This window comes from Fringilla coelebs (assembly GCF_963513975.1).
Source record: "Fringilla coelebs genome assembly, chromosome: 21".
In the NCBI taxonomy this organism is placed as follows: Eukaryota; Metazoa; Chordata; class Aves; order Passeriformes; family Fringillidae; genus Fringilla; species Fringilla coelebs.
This window is the reverse complement of record NC_140047.1, coordinates 8,899,554-8,915,092: the sequence shown is the minus strand read 5'-3', so window position 1 is coordinate 8,915,092 and position 15,539 is coordinate 8,899,554. Positions and strand designations below refer to the sequence as shown.

Here is a 15,539-nt window from a genome sequence, read left to right as displayed (position 1 = left end):
GACAGCGGGCTGAGGCCCCGGGGAGGGCGGGCAGCGAGGGCTGGGCTCCCGCAGCCTCTCGGTGATGCTGGGGAGCGGCTGCTTCTCCCACTCGCCCTGCAAGAGAGGTCAGCAGCACCTGAGAGCACAGCGGGTGGATTCCCCCAGCAAGTGAAGAAGATGTTGGAGGCTTGGTGTTTCTGTCTGCTTGGGGAAATGACACGAGTTTTAACGTCTGAAGTGGGTTTTAGCCCAAATCAGGGTGTTTTCTCATGAGACATCACTAATTATTCCTAGTGCAGAAGCACCTACACATCCACTGAGCGGCACAGACGTCTGAGGTGTTCCACAAATCCACCCCAGCTGGGGAGTTTCCACCCCAAAAAGTGTTACCTGCCAAGTCAGGTGGAGACAGCTCAAACCAGGGAGTGCCACAGGCCCACCATGCTCTGGAAAACCAGGAATTTCCAGCAGGGATGTGCCTGCAGAGCAGGAGGGATGCAGCAGTCTGGCTGAGGTGCCATGGAAGGGCTGTCACAGCCATCAGGGCTCACAGTGACCATGGCCAGGACAAATCCCCCCACTCTGAGCATCCATGGTGACACCTTGTCTTGGGGATGCTCCCTGCAAAGAGCAACCTGCCAGGTGCAGGCAGTGCTTGGGGCTGAGCCTGCCAAACAGGATCTAGCTCAGATTTGATGTTGGCCTGGCCTGGTGGCTGGTGGAGAGGTGGGCAGGGGCTGGGAGGGCACAGGGGGCTCAGCTCTGGGGTGGTGATGCCCTGGCTGGGCTGCCAGCTGCGTGTTCGTGCGGAAATGTCAGTGAGAGGCTGAGCCACAGCGGGAGCAGGGAGGAGGGAGGTCTGGAGAGGAGAGGTAGAGCTGTGAGTCATCAGAGGGATGAAAGTGGAATTTATGTTTTCAGCTGAAATTTCTGCTGGTATGTCAAGCGAAATGGGCCAGAGCTGGCACCAGCATTGGGAAAACCCTGGGGAAAGATGGAATGGGATGGAGGGACCTTGCCAAAGCTCGTGGGGAGTGACCAGGGAGGGGACAGCTTTGCAGGGGAGCACCAGCTGGAGGAACAACTCCTTTCCTGTGCCCTTATGGCTTAGGGGAGCAGTTAAGCATCCTTAGGGTGCGCCTGCTCCAGGGCTCGGCTTCAGCTCTGAGCCCATCTGCTGCGGCGTCTGCCCTGCTGATACATCCCAAACCCTGAGCCTGCTTTTTGGAGAGATCAAAGGCAAGTGGAGTGTCTTGATAGTTGTTGTTTTCAGTGTTTTCAAGTTGAAATCTGAACAGAGTTTACTGCCAGCCCTTGTGGGTGCAGGGGAACTTGGGGACGACACTGTCCCCTCTGCCGCTCACAAGTGTTACCTTGAGATTTGGCTCAGTAATTAGCAGCACTCAGTTCCTTCCAGAAATCATCAGATTTGGGATCACTGAACTGCAAAAACATGAGCTTAATTAGAAGCTGGTGCTTTTCTCTTGGCAGAAACAGCATGGAATAAATGAGATGTCTCCAAGTCGGGCTTGCTCTGAAACACCGGTGGAGCAGAGGCTCCTTTGCCCTCACTGTGATGCTAATGACCCACTTTGTGCCAGCTTTGGCTCTGGTCTGCTCAAGGCCCTTCCTGACAGTCCCCAAGACCTCTCTGAAATCAAGGGAGTTGTCTGAGTCATAAATTAAGAGGTTTAGTTCATAACCCTGCTGATGCACAAAACTTCCACACCATTTCTGTCCCTGCAGCAAAGCTCTGCATGGCTGAGAGGTGCCTGGTGTCCAGTTCCAGGGAAGTGGAAAGGTTTCTGCCCACCCCAGAGTGAAACCTTGCTAAAGGGAATTTTCAGTGGCAGAAAGCTGATGGTCATCCCTGCAATCAGCTCAGCATGCTCTTGTGCTGCAGTGGGGAGCACTGGGTCCAGGCACAAGGTATCATCCAAATCTATTACACTGATAAATGGTGTTGCAAGCTGATGCCAGCAGTGGTTTTAAATCTTCACCACCATCATCATCATGTTCCTCATCTCTGTGCCTGGTTTTATTTTCAAGACCTCCCAGTCCTTTATCCTTCTCGTTTTGTTGGATCACCACCTTTGGAGGCTGCACAGATGCTGTGGGTAATGAGCTCGCTCTGCTGGGACCTGGGGTGATTTGCCAAAATCCTAAAAACCACCTCACGTTTCTCCTTGGATCTGGCCCTACTTTAACAGTCAGCAAAAGCAGCCTCTAAATCACTTTATGCAAATGCATCTCCTAATTGGATCTGGCTGGGAGCATCCATGGTGGGCTCCTGATGTATTGTCTAAGCCCAGGGCTGGGCTGGGCTCTGTGTCCTGCTGATTCCAAGGATTTCCAGGCAGCTCCAGCCCCTTGCCCTGAGCCTGCTGGGTTTGGATGTGTCCTGAGCACCACAGACCCGACCTTACATCTGGGAATTGTGCAGGGAAGCTTTGGGAGTGAGGCTGTACCTACCGGGAACCGGACAGCAGAGGATTTGTTGCAGTGCACGGAGATGGGAGCAAAGCCGTAGAGGGATTTCAGCACATCCCTGTTGAAGGTGTTCCAGGGGATGGAGTAGAACTGCTGTGGGACAGAGACCTGTGGGCACATGCAGACCTCCTCGTCGTTAAACCTGGGCAGGAGAAAGGCCAGGCTGAAGCACAGCAGTGCTGTGCCCTTCCAGAGCTGGATGTGACCAATTCCTCCCTGCCTGAACCTGGGATGGCTCTGAGGGCAGCGCTGGGCACAGGGACAGCAGGCAGCAGCCAGCACCTGCAGGGCAGGATTTGGGAGCAGCCTGTGGGTAGGACACCCTATGCAAGGTCAGCATCTCCCCTCTCCTCACGGGTGGATGGGCTGCAGCCTCCTCCCCTGGCGTGGATCCTTGGAGTCTGCCTCGGGTTATAAGGAATATTTTGCATTTATGCACTCAGCCACATACTGACTCTCGCTGAAAAATCCCTCCCTCCCTTCCTGGTGGTTCTCACTCCACAGCCATCCTCCAAACCCTGGGTTTGGCTGTGGTACCAGTGCTCCCTGTGTTCCCAGCCCCCTGTGCAGGGCTCTTTACCTGTTGACAAGGTTGAAGTAGCGGTGCAGGTAGCCTGGATCCACAGCGCTTTTGCACAGCTCCAGCTGGGTCTGGGGGTAGTAGTGCACGTAGTTCACACACATCTCCTCCAGGATGCCAAACCCTCCCTGTGGCACAGGCAGGAAGGTGATGGAAGCAGGGCCTGGCTGTGCCCTGCTGGGGCTGCACAGGGGCAGGGAGGGCAGGGAGGCACAGAGCTCACTCACACCTCTGAGTGCACACTCACATGCATCTATGTCTAAAATCTCTCTCTAGATCTAAATCTGGATCTCTAGATAGATGGAGATGAGATAGAGATGATAGAGATAGGTGTTCACACCCCTTCAGGTGCATGGCATGGACAGCTCTCTGCTTGTCTGCCCTCTGTGCAAGGACAGACTTCCAGGCTAGACCGTGTGGTTTACATTAAAATGCAGATTTCCTATAATCCCTCTGCTATATTTAGCCTTGTCCCTGTTGATGGTACCTCTGACAGGCTCTTTTATATTTTTTCCCGCTGCCTATGTAAGGAAATAACATGCACTGTCAAAAAATGCCGCTTCTCTTTAATTACAATTAATCCCTGGTGGAACAGTTTGTGATGGGAATTAGAGTGACACATGCTACTTCACAATTAGCACCTTCACATCCCCACTGCAAGCAGCAGAGCCTTGTGTGTTCCCTTCTTCCCAGCCTCCCTTTGCTTCTGGCTGGGATTCAGCCTAGCTTCATGCAGGTGCCCAGTCTGGGGGTGCCCCCAGCCCACCCTGGGGTGCCCCCAGGGCTGCCCCTGCACTCACCACGGTGGCTCTGCTCCGATCCTCGGTGTTGTATGTGCAGGTGGTGATGAGTTCATCGCCCTGGGGGGTTCAAACACAGGAAAATTTAGGGATTGGGGAGTGCTCCACATGGAAATCTCTGTTCCCTGTACCAGGAGCCTGCAACCCCACAGGAGTCCCTGCTAAAACTGCATCCCCTGCAGAGATTCCCCAGGGCTGCATCCCAGGGATGGTGTTTCCTGCTTTCCTCGCTTTTTAAGGATTTCTGAGGGGTTGAAAACACCTTAAAATTGCACTTAGGCAAGAGCTTGAAGTGCCAAAACAGGAGCTGACTTGATGGCACAGCAGCCCCCCCGCCACAGTCAGTGCTGAGGACCACGGGGACACCCCAGGGCACAGCCCTGGGCACGGCTCCAGCGGGTGCTGAGTGCTTTGAGCAGCTCCAGGAGCTGTCCCCAGCTTTGCAGTCAGGTCCTTCCCCATCTGAAGAGCCCTGGGGCAGGTTCCACCCCTGCTTTCCCACCCACTCCCACTCTGATGCTGAATCCCTTCCTCTCCTTCCATCAAGCAAGGCCAGAGGGCAGCACCATGGCTCATCCTCACCCCCCGAGGAGCCTCCCTCTGCCAGACGAAGCCCAGCTGAATCAGGAGCCTCATTTAGCTCCTGGCTGCCCACACACCAATTCTGGGCCATATGAGAGGGGCCTGGTTGTCCTCAAATCATCTGTGTGGAGATGGCACAGACAACCCAGGGACCCTCACTCCAGCCCCCTTGGGAGTCCCCAGGTGGGATGGGGCGATGGAAGGAGGCAGGGGACTCAGGGCCACGGGATCAGGATGTGCTGTTTGGAACATTTTTTGGAGCAACTCACCGGAAAAACAGCGACCTCCTCCTTCAGCATGCGGATCTCCTGGGAGGGAAGGGAAGGGCACACATCACAGCAGTGCCACAGTGGCACTGTGCCCAGAGGGGACACCCAGCCATGCCCCCTGCAGCCCCTGTACCTGGAAATGAGGGCTGTAGTGGCTGTCAGCGTTCACAATCTGCCTCTCCCTCCCATCCCGGGACAGCACCGTCACCACCTTCCTCCCTGCCAGGTGTGTGTGCAGCTGGGAGGCGAAGATGCGGATGCCAGCAGAGGGCAGAGCCTGGGGAAGGAAAGAAGGAAGGAATGAAGGACAGGTCAAGCCCCCGTGGGAGCCCTGTCCCTGTCAGAACCCAGGACACTGCCCTGGAGGACTCGAGACCCTGGCAGGGGGCTCAGACACCTTGGCACGGAGTCAAAGACCCCTGTGCCTTCGATTTTAGCCCATGGAAACAATTCCCAACTCTGTGTGAAGAGTTACAAGCCACAAGAGTTTGAGTAGAATGATAGTTAATTTGTCACAGGGTGAAAAAGTAGAATTTTGGGGATTTAGAATGGGGGTTCAAGAGGCAAAATGGAGGGATCTGGGTGTGTCCCGTCCTTCTTCTTGTTCTTGCTCTCCATCTTCTGCTGGGATGGTGACACTTTTGGTTTGGTTTAGGGTAGAGACAGACTGTCTAACATAGGTGATGGGTATTGGAAAATTATTGTAAATAAAGTACATGTAGTTCTTAGTATGAAAAGCCAACACCACCCCAAGGGCAGGGACTGTGCCACAACCTGACCTGCTGGACAGACCTCAGCAGGTCAGAGAGAGAATGTCATAGATAAGAGAAAATAAACAACCTTGAAAACCAGAGTCGAGGAATCTTGACTTCTTCTTCAGTCATGGGGCAGGGAAAAAAGACTTTTAATACCTCAGGAGCCATTTCAACCACAGAAACCCGAGATGTCCTCTCTCACATCCCCTCCCTCACATCCCCTGGCTGTGTGCTGGGAACTGGCTGTCCCTGTTTTGGCTCTCACATGGGTTTTAGGGGATTGCTGTACCCCTGGAGAAGCAGCTCAGTGAGCTCCTTGCAGAGGGACAAACCCTCAATGCTACCAAAACAACGCTCCAGGGCAGCAGGAGCAGCTGAGGCAGATCCTGCTTCCTTCCCTGCCCTCGTTGGTGGTGACACAAATGATTCCTTGTGGGTAACCTACAAAAACACACACACCAAAACTTCCCTGAGAGAGCAAGGTGGGCCCTTTGGAACCATCTTTGAGGGAGCTCTTGGCAAGTTCCCCGGGAGCAGGAGCCAATTTTCCCAGCCCTGTGAGGGAAAGCACCACTGGGACACGGCCAGCTCGGCAGTGAGTTTTATGGGAATGGTACCCTGGGGAGCTGGAGCAGATGGCTCCCCAGGAGAGCTGCTTCCAGGGGGATTCAGCACATCCCAACCAGCTGCTCTCTGTTTATTGTACACAGCAGATTTTTCTTTCCTCACGGTGAGTTTAAAACTTCAAATTGGCAGCTTGCAGATTGGTGCTGCCTGTAAAAGCCATGGGAAACCTTTCTCCTCCGAGGTGCAGCCAGGCCAGAGGGGACAGGCACTCACCAGCTGGGTGCATTTATCAGTGCAGTATCCTGTGAGGGTGAAGTTGTCCTCTCCAGGGGGAATGGCCATCACTGGGGTGTACACCAAGCCCAGCTCCATGATTCCAGCATCGTAGGGACGGAGGGTGGCTGTGTAGTACAGCCGGATCCCTGAGGAGTCACGGCGACCTGGGGGGCCAGGGGACAAGGACAAGTCACTGCAGGGACAAGGCCAGAAGGTGAAAGACAAGGACACGTTGTGGGGAGCCTCTCACTCCCAGCTTCCTTCCTCTGCTTGAAATTGTTGTAAACCCTACAGATTTTCCTGCAAATCTTTACTGAGTGGCCCCAGATGCCCCTGGTTCCCTGGTGAGGGCACTGACCTGAGGCTGGATTGTCCCAGGACAGCAAGGTAAGGGTTCTTTTGGGGAGCCCAAAGCAGAAGGACAGAGCATGGGGTGCTTTGGAGGACTCCCTCAGGAACGTGGCTCACTGCAGCTTCTTTAATGCCAAAACCCCAAAGGGAAAGAGCAGGGTCAATAGGTCAGGGGGGGTTCAGGGCAGCTCTGAGCTCCCTGTCTCCAGGCTGGAGCCCACCCAGGGATAAGAATAACGGGGGAGACACTATTGGTTAACAGGCAAAAGCAGATGAATGATGGAAGATGTGAACTCTGTATTTATAGCCGTGTTTCTTCTCGAGTTGCCGAATGTGCTATGATTGATCCACAGTACATATGCTCTGGCCTCCTAAAAATATCCTTGGGTAGTCAAGAAGCTGCTTGTTTTTATGTTAATGAAGAAACTGGGTTGTTTGGAATCCTTCTTTTTTTTCCAATGTGTCTCCTGACAATGTTATCGAAGCAGGAGAACAGGAATCAACATCCACATCCCCCCCTCCCCAGGCAGCCTGGTCTCTCTGGTGACTTGGCACTGCTGTCACTCTTGCTCTGAGCTCACACCCAGCCCCTGTGGGGAAGCTGGTGGCACTCCTGAGACAGCCCAGCTGAACCCTGGTGTTGCCCTGGATCACATCCTTGCAGGAACACTCTGGGGGCAATTTTCTGCCTGCAGGCTCCTTTCCCAAGCATCCTTCCCCACCTCTGGGCATGCACTTCAGTGAGGATGACTTTGCTGAGACCAGAAAAGCAGCAGCAAGGTGGGGATTTAATGTATTCTTCCTGCAGGGACAGATCTGGACCATCAGCTCTCCACAAAGTTGAGAGCAGGGCCATGGTTTAGCCAGAGGCCTCCCCAGAAGGTGGCAATCCTGCCCTGGAATTTCCCCAGCTCTCCTGCCATGGACACACAGGCAAAGCAAAGGGCAGCCCCTCACCTTTGAACACCAGGGGATTGTGGTAATGGATCTCCAGACGCAAATATCTGGAGGAGCCTGGGCCACCAAAGGCAAGACCTGCTTCTTCAGGGTAATAGAAAGCCTGGAAGCAGAAGGGAGGGTGTTAGGGAGCAGCAGGGTGGCCTTCCTGGGAACAAGGCTGGAAAGCCTAAGGCAATGTGTGGGTGTAATCCTGACCCACACCACGGGCTGAGGGACATGACTTGTGCCCTTGGTCGTGCTTGGAGAGCTGCTCTTGCTTCCAAAAGCTTCTCTCATTCCACATGCAGTGGCACAACACCTGAATGTTGTCCCAAAATCATAAAATACTCTGGAGCTGGAAGGGACCCACAAAAGGATCATCAAAACCCAACTCTTGGCCCTGCACAGGACAGCCCCAGGAATCTCTGAGTTGGAAGGGACCCACAAAAGAATCATCAAAACCCAACTCTTGGCCCTGCACAGGACAGCCCCAGGAATCTCTGAGTTGGAAGGGACCCACAAAAGAATCATCAAAACCCAACTCTTGGCCCTGCACAGGACAGCCCCAGGAATCTCTGAGCTGGAAGAGACCCACAAAAGGATATCAAAATCCAACTCCTGTCCCTGCACAGGACAGCCTCAGGAATCCCTGAGTTGGAAGGTACCCACAAAAGGATGTCAAAATCCAACTCTTGACCCTGCACAGGACAGCCCCAGGAATCCCACAGGGCCTGAGAGTGTTGTCCAAATCCTCCTTGAGCTCCCTCAGCCTTGAGGCCGTGACCATTCCCTGGGGAGCTGTTCCAGTGTCCCACCCCACTGATTTATGGCACCGAAGAGGAGGACAGCTGGGGACAGGTAGCAAATCCAACACACCCAGAAGGGGCTGGGAAGCTCAGCCAGGGCTGAAGCCAAAGGCCAGCAGAGCCCAGGGTGAGGGCAGCCCCTCTGGGACAGCCCCAAAGCGGCGGCGGGCCAGGCCGGGAGGCGGCAGGGCCTGCTTGTCACCCAGGGGGACGTGTCCCTTGTCACACCCACCTGTGCCCCCATGGCCCAGGCTGCCAGCACGTGCCTGCAGTAGTTGAGGCGCTCTGGCTTCATCTTGGAGTCGCAGGGCCCGCTGTAGTGGGGGAAGCTGTCGAAGTCGGCCGCGCACTGGAAAACCTCCATGTGGTGCACCAGAGCCTCGTTGCCCGCCGTGACCACCGGCTCGTACTGCAAGGCAGGCCCAGGGAGGAGAGGACACGCTGAGAGCCCATCCCTGAGCCCTGCAGGATCCACGAGGTGCCAGGGCAGGGGTATCTGTGACCTGGTACCAGTTTCTGCCTCAGGATGGGGAGGGATGGTTGCTCAGGGCATGAGGCACTGAGGGCCAAGAGCTTTCCCCTCATATTTTGGTTATGGCAGAGTTAAGCAGGCCCAGGGAGGAGAGGACAGGCTGAGAGCCCATCCCTGAGCCCTGCAGGATCCACAAGGTGCCAGGGTATCTGTGACCTGGTACCAGTTTCTGCCTCAGGATGGGGAGGGAAGGCTGCTCAGGGCATGAGACAGCAAAGGCCAAAAGCTTTCCCCTCATATTTTGGTTACGGCAGAGTTAAGCCGGCCCAAGAAGGAGAAGACTCTCTAAGAGCCCATCCCTTAGCCCTTCAGGCTCCAGGAGGTGCCAGGGCAGGGGTATTTGTGACCTGGTACCAGTTTTTGCCACAGGATGGGTAGGGAAGGTTGCTCAGGGCATGAGGCACCGAGGGCCGAGAGCTTTCCCCTCATATTTTGGTTATGGCAGAGTAAAGCACCCGGGTACTCCAAAGGGGAAACAACATGTTAGTCGTGCCCAAGGAGCATTTAGGTCAGTTGTGGAAATATTTCATTTCTTGGCTGGCTTAGGGACCAGCCCAGAGCCCACCAGAACCCACTGAGAACCAGCTCATCCTTTCTCCAGCAAGAGATGGGGATCAGCAGAAGATCTGGGTCTGTTTTGTGATGACTGAGTCCTTTACCAGGGGTAAAGGTGGCCCTGGGGATGTTGCTTTTGCCTACAGAGTCTTGGGTGTTGTTGTTGTGGTAGCTCTGCCTGCAGCCCTTGGGTTTTGTTTCTGTCCAGCAGCTGCTTGGAGCACAGGGAGGGGGATTTGGGGTAGAGAGAGTGACTCAAGCCTGAGGAACATCTCTGGCTAAAAGTGCCAGCTGCAGAAGTGATCTGCAGCAGCGGGAAGGTATCAGGAGTTGCACACTTCTTACTTACACACAGATGATTCACTTCACACCATCTGTCAGAGAGAAAATCCTCCTTCTGAGCCTTCCTTTGCATCGTCTCTCCCCTCAAAATCACCAAGTGCTCGCTGCAGCTCAAGTGTCTACAGGTTCTCCTCATCCCCATGGTGTGGTTCTGACTCTGGATGTGCCAGGTCACCTCCTGAGCCACCCCCACACCTGCTGGGCGCTCTCCCATCCTTTCCTCGGGGTTTCCAGCAGGTTTCTGCCTCTTCTCTGCAGGAGATGGCCCAAACAACACGTCTGGCAGTGCCCACAAGTTGCATTTACGTCCGTAACTCTCTTTTTTCGGACTATGCCTCATCTTTTAGATGTCAGTTCGCATCCTGGCTGGCTCTGCCCTGCTCTCATCTGCCCTGTTCCTTTATTTCCTGTGCTTTTATGCTCCTCATATGAGAAAATCCTGCTGTGGGTCTGTTCTTTCTGCAGGGAGTCAGCTCTGAGCCTGCCCTGGAGCCTGCTGGATGTGCCAGGTGGGAAAACATTACCTGGCCCCCTCCTGCTGAGACTTTCTAGGCAACAAGAGGATGTTACTGACTGGTGGGGTAGACCTGGAAGAGATTTTAGGGCCACATTTGCATGCCAGGGCCTGAAAGCCTCCCTGTGAGGTGGAATTTGCAGGATGTGAACACAATTACCGACCCACCCTGGGGAAAGCAGCCCTCTTCTCCTGCCCCTTACCATGATAATGTGGTGCTTGGGGAAGCCCTCTGGGAGCTCTGCCATGTAACACCAGTAGGTCGTCTCCTGGCTGGGAATGACAACATCTGGGGCTGTTATCTCCATGGTCTTCATGTCTCTGGGCAGCTCAGGGATGCTGATGTTGGGTTTTAGCAGCTGCACCCTCTGCAGCCCCCCGTGGAGGGCAGAGACGTTGATGGCTTGCAGGGAGCGCACCGGTTTCTCCAGGATGCCGTAGATCAGGTGCACGGTGCCATCCTGAAGCCAGAGCAGAATACACCTGTGGGCTTTTCATGCAGAACAGGAGCTGCAGGGACCATTAGCACCAGAAATGGATCTTGTGACCCCACCCTGGCTGCAGCAGCAGCTCACTCAGGGTGTTTCTCTGCCTGGTGTGGTCACTGAGGGTTCCCTAGCAGGCTCCCCATCGATTCCAAAAGGGGGATACATCCTCTTTGCTCCTTCCAAGCCCCTCATGAGCACCAGGCTGGGACAAACCCATCAGTGCAGGGCTCATCCTCCCCTGCAGCCCAGCAATAGCCTGGAGGGTAACAGCAGAAACAAAACTCCTCCCTGAAGTCCTCCCTTTTCTTCCAGCTTCTTTTCAGGGTGGAAGGTACCACAAGAAGCTCTGCTGAAAGTCTATTGCAAACAAGAACGCTGAGAGCTCTGGACAGGAGATAAGGGAGAAAGGAAAAAGAGAACAATCTTTTCCTAAAGGATCAGAGAATAAAGACCAGCAAGTGTTTTCGTGGCTCACACACACAGATTGTTCCCTCCAGGGCTCTCAGTGTTTTGGCAGACGGCAGACACTTCTCACCACAAGAGAAGCTTTTGAGCACCAGCAGCAAAAACTCGAGGACACTCTGTGCCCACGTTGGCTCTAAAATATCCTGCCCACAAAGGCTTTCATGTGAGATGAGCCTTGCGCTGATTCCAGGGCCTGTAGCTGAGTCCCTGAGCTGTCTGACAGCCCCCACTGGGAGGGTTTATCCCAAATCCCAGCTCAGGGAGGAGTGGTGGATGCAGAGACAGGGAGACACCACCGAGCATGGAGCAGCACCTCTATTTTCTGTCCCTTTGTCCCAGCTCCTGTCAGCACCCTCCTGTTTGCCTGCTGTTGATACACCAACCCCTCTTCGTGACACTCCCAACAGTTGGCTCCAGACTGTCAAGCAGAGTGATGCAGGAAGGATTTATATAGACCCAAAGCATGTTCAACAGGAGCTGATGATGCAAACGAGCTAAAAGCTACACTTGAGAGAGCTTTTGAAGGGGTTGTGAATAGATGGTGCCAAACATTACTCATGGGCCAGAGCTGACATCTGTAGCTCACTTCCTCTCTGCCTCACACAGCACCAACACCTGATGCTGTTCCCAAACAGGCACAGACCTACAGGACAGGGCTGGAGCTGTGTCCAGGGCTGGGACGGGGTTGGGGCTGCCACAGCAGGGTGAGGGTGATGCCATACCTCTATCAGGTAGTCCTTGGGGTCACAGGTGCTGAAGGCTCTTCTGAAGAGCAGGTAGAGCCCCTCAGGAGCCCTGCGAGCCCCAAGGAGCTGGTAGTCCTGTTGGGAATCCATGTGGAGCTGCCCCTTGGCATCACTCCAGGCATCCTGTGAGAGAGAGAGCAGCCTGCTCAGCCAGAGGTGCCACAGGTCCTCCTTCTGTGCACCCTCAGCAGCCCAGAGCTGCAGGATGCCTGTGCTTTGGTTCATGCCCACCTCCAGCATCTCCTGGGCAGATCCATGCTGGAATGGCCTCTGCAACAGGATCCCTGGTGCTCAGACAGACCTGGGAAACACCTGAGCCAGTGCTAACAGTCTGCAGAAAGACCTTTACAAGGTGGGGAAGGGAGGGACGAAAGCCCCAGGGACGTGTGAAGGTGTTATGTTGGTCTGTGCTGGATTTTGGGTGTGTTTGTCTTGGGGGAATCCCATGGAAGGGAGGGCTGGGCTCTCCAAAACCCTTGGCACAAACCAGCCTCCTTCAATATAAGATCAGACCCTTGCTGGGATGTAATGTCAGCCCTAGAAATTGCTGCCCTTCTGCAAAATCCTTAATATTTTGTGGTCAGATTGTTCTGGCAGCCCAGCACGTCCTCCTAAAAACTGCTTGTTGTAGAGGATGGTGACAAAGCCACCCCAAGAAGCAAAGCAGCAGGGTATTCCTGTGCCTCAGGGTTTGAAGGTTTGGAATATAAAATCGTGGGATAATTTGGATTTGATCAGGGTTGTTTCTTTGATCTTTTGTTTCTCCTGTGGGTTGTGGGTCTCCTGTTTACTCAAAAAAGGCACCCAGGAAGTAGCTGGCTGTGTGCACACAAGTAGCACTGGTTCTCTTATCTTGGGAGGAAAAACCAGAAAAAGGATAAAGAAACTTGGCATCATGTCAGCCAGAGCTATAGAGTCATATTTCCAGAACATATTGTCCTTAGAGGGGGAGAGGGAAATCAGCTCCATGGAGCTCTCATGACATTTGTTTTCGTAGGAATATGGAGCGCAAGTTAATCTCATAGTACATGGGGGGCTGAACAAATGTGGATCTCTTTAACAGCCAACACACTTATCCAGAAGAAAAGCTGCTGGGAGGGAGAAAAGCAGGGCTGGATAGATTTGTAGAGATCTCCTTGCAGGATGCTGTTCAGCACCAAGTGAAAGAGAAAACCCGAGCGCTGCCGGGTATTTCTGTTTGTCTTTGGCTGAGCACAGGAAGGCAGATTAGAAATGATCCTTTATGTTTTCTTTACATGATGCTGTGAAATCCTGGAGCATTTGGCCCACCACAGACCCTGAAAGGCTGGTAATTAGCAGGAAAAGAGCTCAGATAATAAACCCTTCTTTTCATGCTTTCATTGCACTGCGGATCACATTGCGGCTGATTGCGAAAGGATGTGTTTTATGGTTAATTTGAAGTAAGCAGAGAGGTAAAATTTAACTTACTGGAAAGCCTCACATGGGCAAAAATGGGAATTTCTTTCTGCAGCCAAGCACAATCACAATCAGCCTGATGTGGTGGGCTGGGGATAGGGCTGGGAAAACCACCCAGACAGGAACCCAACAAACAGACGGCGGTAGGAAGGACGGAGTTTGCAGCAGCAACAGCAAACAAGACAACTGGAAATCAGTTTTCCCAAACACATTAGCACCTTTAATTTCTGACAGCACCCCAGGCTGCCCTGTTATCCGGTTGATCCCTCTGGATGCAACTCTCAGCTGTGTTCTTCCTACTGGCAGGAGCAGCCTCTCTGCCTGATGACTTTTGCCCTGTCTCAGAGCCATTAATGGGAGCTGTGGTTAATTTTTAATGTGGCTGGCAGCAGCACACGAGTGAAGCAGGGTGTTGATGTGTGTGTCTTTGCAGCTAAACACAGCAGAGACACCCAGCTCCTGGCTCCCTCAGCCTTGCTGGTGTGCTGCTGTGTTTATTCTTTTCTCTTTTGTGTTAATCCCCGTGCCAAATCCACCGTGTGGATCCAATCTGGGGTAGAAACCCCCGAGACCTTCTGGACCCTGAGCAGTGGGGCTGCCCCAGCATGTGCCCTGTACCCCACTCTACCAAACCACCTGCCCGATTCAGAGAGCTGCATAGCCAGGGAGAGCCCCAAAAGCACCCAGGTGACTCACCCCAAAGTAGGAGTTGTGCCCATCACTCCAGAGCACGGCCAGGTCCGCGTTCTCAAACTCGCCCCGGTCTGACATCCCGAAGAGGAGCCCGAAGTGCAGCTCCCTGATGAGCAGCTGGAAATGCACGACTTGCTCAGGGTAGCTGACATTCCAAGAGAGCTCCAGCAGCCCCTGGGGATCCAGGGGCACCTTGTAGGGGAAATCACTCTGGTGGGGCACCGAGCCCTGCAGGGCCACCACCAGGATGACCAGGAACGCTGCCACCAGGGTGAAGTACATGGATGCCACCTCCCTCAGCTTGAGGCTGGGGCAGGAGCAGGACTTGCTCCCGGAGCTCTGCATCCTGCCAGGACAGCACCCGGCACCTGGTGTGCCCATTTATGTGCTGGCCCTCCTGGGCAAGCTGGGTAAGTGATACTCTTTAATTTCATTTAGCTGTTGGGAAATTGGACTGGTGTATTGACCCCCGTCAGCTCCTGGCCAAACACTTGTCGTCTGCTGTCTCCCCTTAATTGGCTCTAATTGCACATGGACATTATCAATAGCAATTGGGTTTGACTGGGCTGATGTGATTCGCTCTTAAATCTTCTTTAGTGGCTGGGAAGGGCTGTTTGCTCACAGGCTGCTCTGGCTGAGCCCTCGTGGACATGCTCTGCCCTGCTCGTGGTGCCTTTGGCCTGGGTGTCCACATAGCCCAGCTTGGGATCACCCCAAAGGTGGCCAGACATGAGAACAAAGCACCCTGAGCCTTGACTGAGCTCCCAGGCATGAAATAATACTGACAGGGATTGAAATATTTTCCCTGCAAAGCTCAATGCCAGAAGAAATGCTGATTTTCCCCAAACAGCAAGAAAAGAGATGTGTCCTCTCCTTTCTCCTCTCATTTTTGGCCTTTGTGGGATTTAATTCTGGCCCTTTCAAACCCAGCAAAGCCCAGCTCCTCTCCCACCCAGCTTTGTACCCATTGAAGCCCCCACCTGCCTAAACCACTAGATATATTCAATATTTGTTATTTCTTTGTAGCAGCTGGGACTTTGGCTCAGTTTAAAGTTTAAAGACACCTTTAGCCTCTCCCTGTCCCGCTTCCCATTTGTTTAAAATCTGATGGATTCTCTTTCGGTTATTAACTTTCCCACGTTAATTGGAATTGTAATGAACTGCCTGGAGCTCTTTGATGCACACACACACACATTGCCTGGCTTTATCCTGCGAACCGGTGGCATTGTTTATTAATTTATTAATAAAACATTGTTTTATTAATTTATTAATTTTATTAATTTATTTACTGGGTGCTACCTCCCATGCGGGGTCCCCTCGGCGTTCGGCTTTCCTCCTGGTCCTTGCAGCAATGTCACAGGGGCAGATCC

The 15,539-nt window shown here is 53.6% G+C and overlaps 1 protein-coding gene across 1 annotated transcript; it reads right to left on the bottom strand.

Annotated features, from left to right (window-relative positions):
• Nucleotides 1-1,111: 1,111 nt before the first annotated feature.
• On the bottom strand, nucleotides 1,112-14,603 carry DBH (dopamine beta-hydroxylase; the record flags this gene model as incomplete). The annotated part of the gene is given in 15 exon segments (XM_084219619.1): nucleotides 1,112-1,281; nucleotides 1,284-1,368; nucleotides 1,372-1,425; nucleotides 2,455-2,614; nucleotides 3,053-3,180; nucleotides 3,853-3,912; nucleotides 4,704-4,742; nucleotides 4,837-4,980; nucleotides 6,299-6,465; nucleotides 7,610-7,712; nucleotides 8,630-8,806; nucleotides 10,544-10,801; nucleotides 12,016-12,162; nucleotides 14,173-14,543; nucleotides 14,546-14,603. Coding segments are annotated over 15 exon segments (2,121 nt in total).
• Between the last annotated feature and the right edge of the window lie 936 nt (nucleotides 14,604-15,539).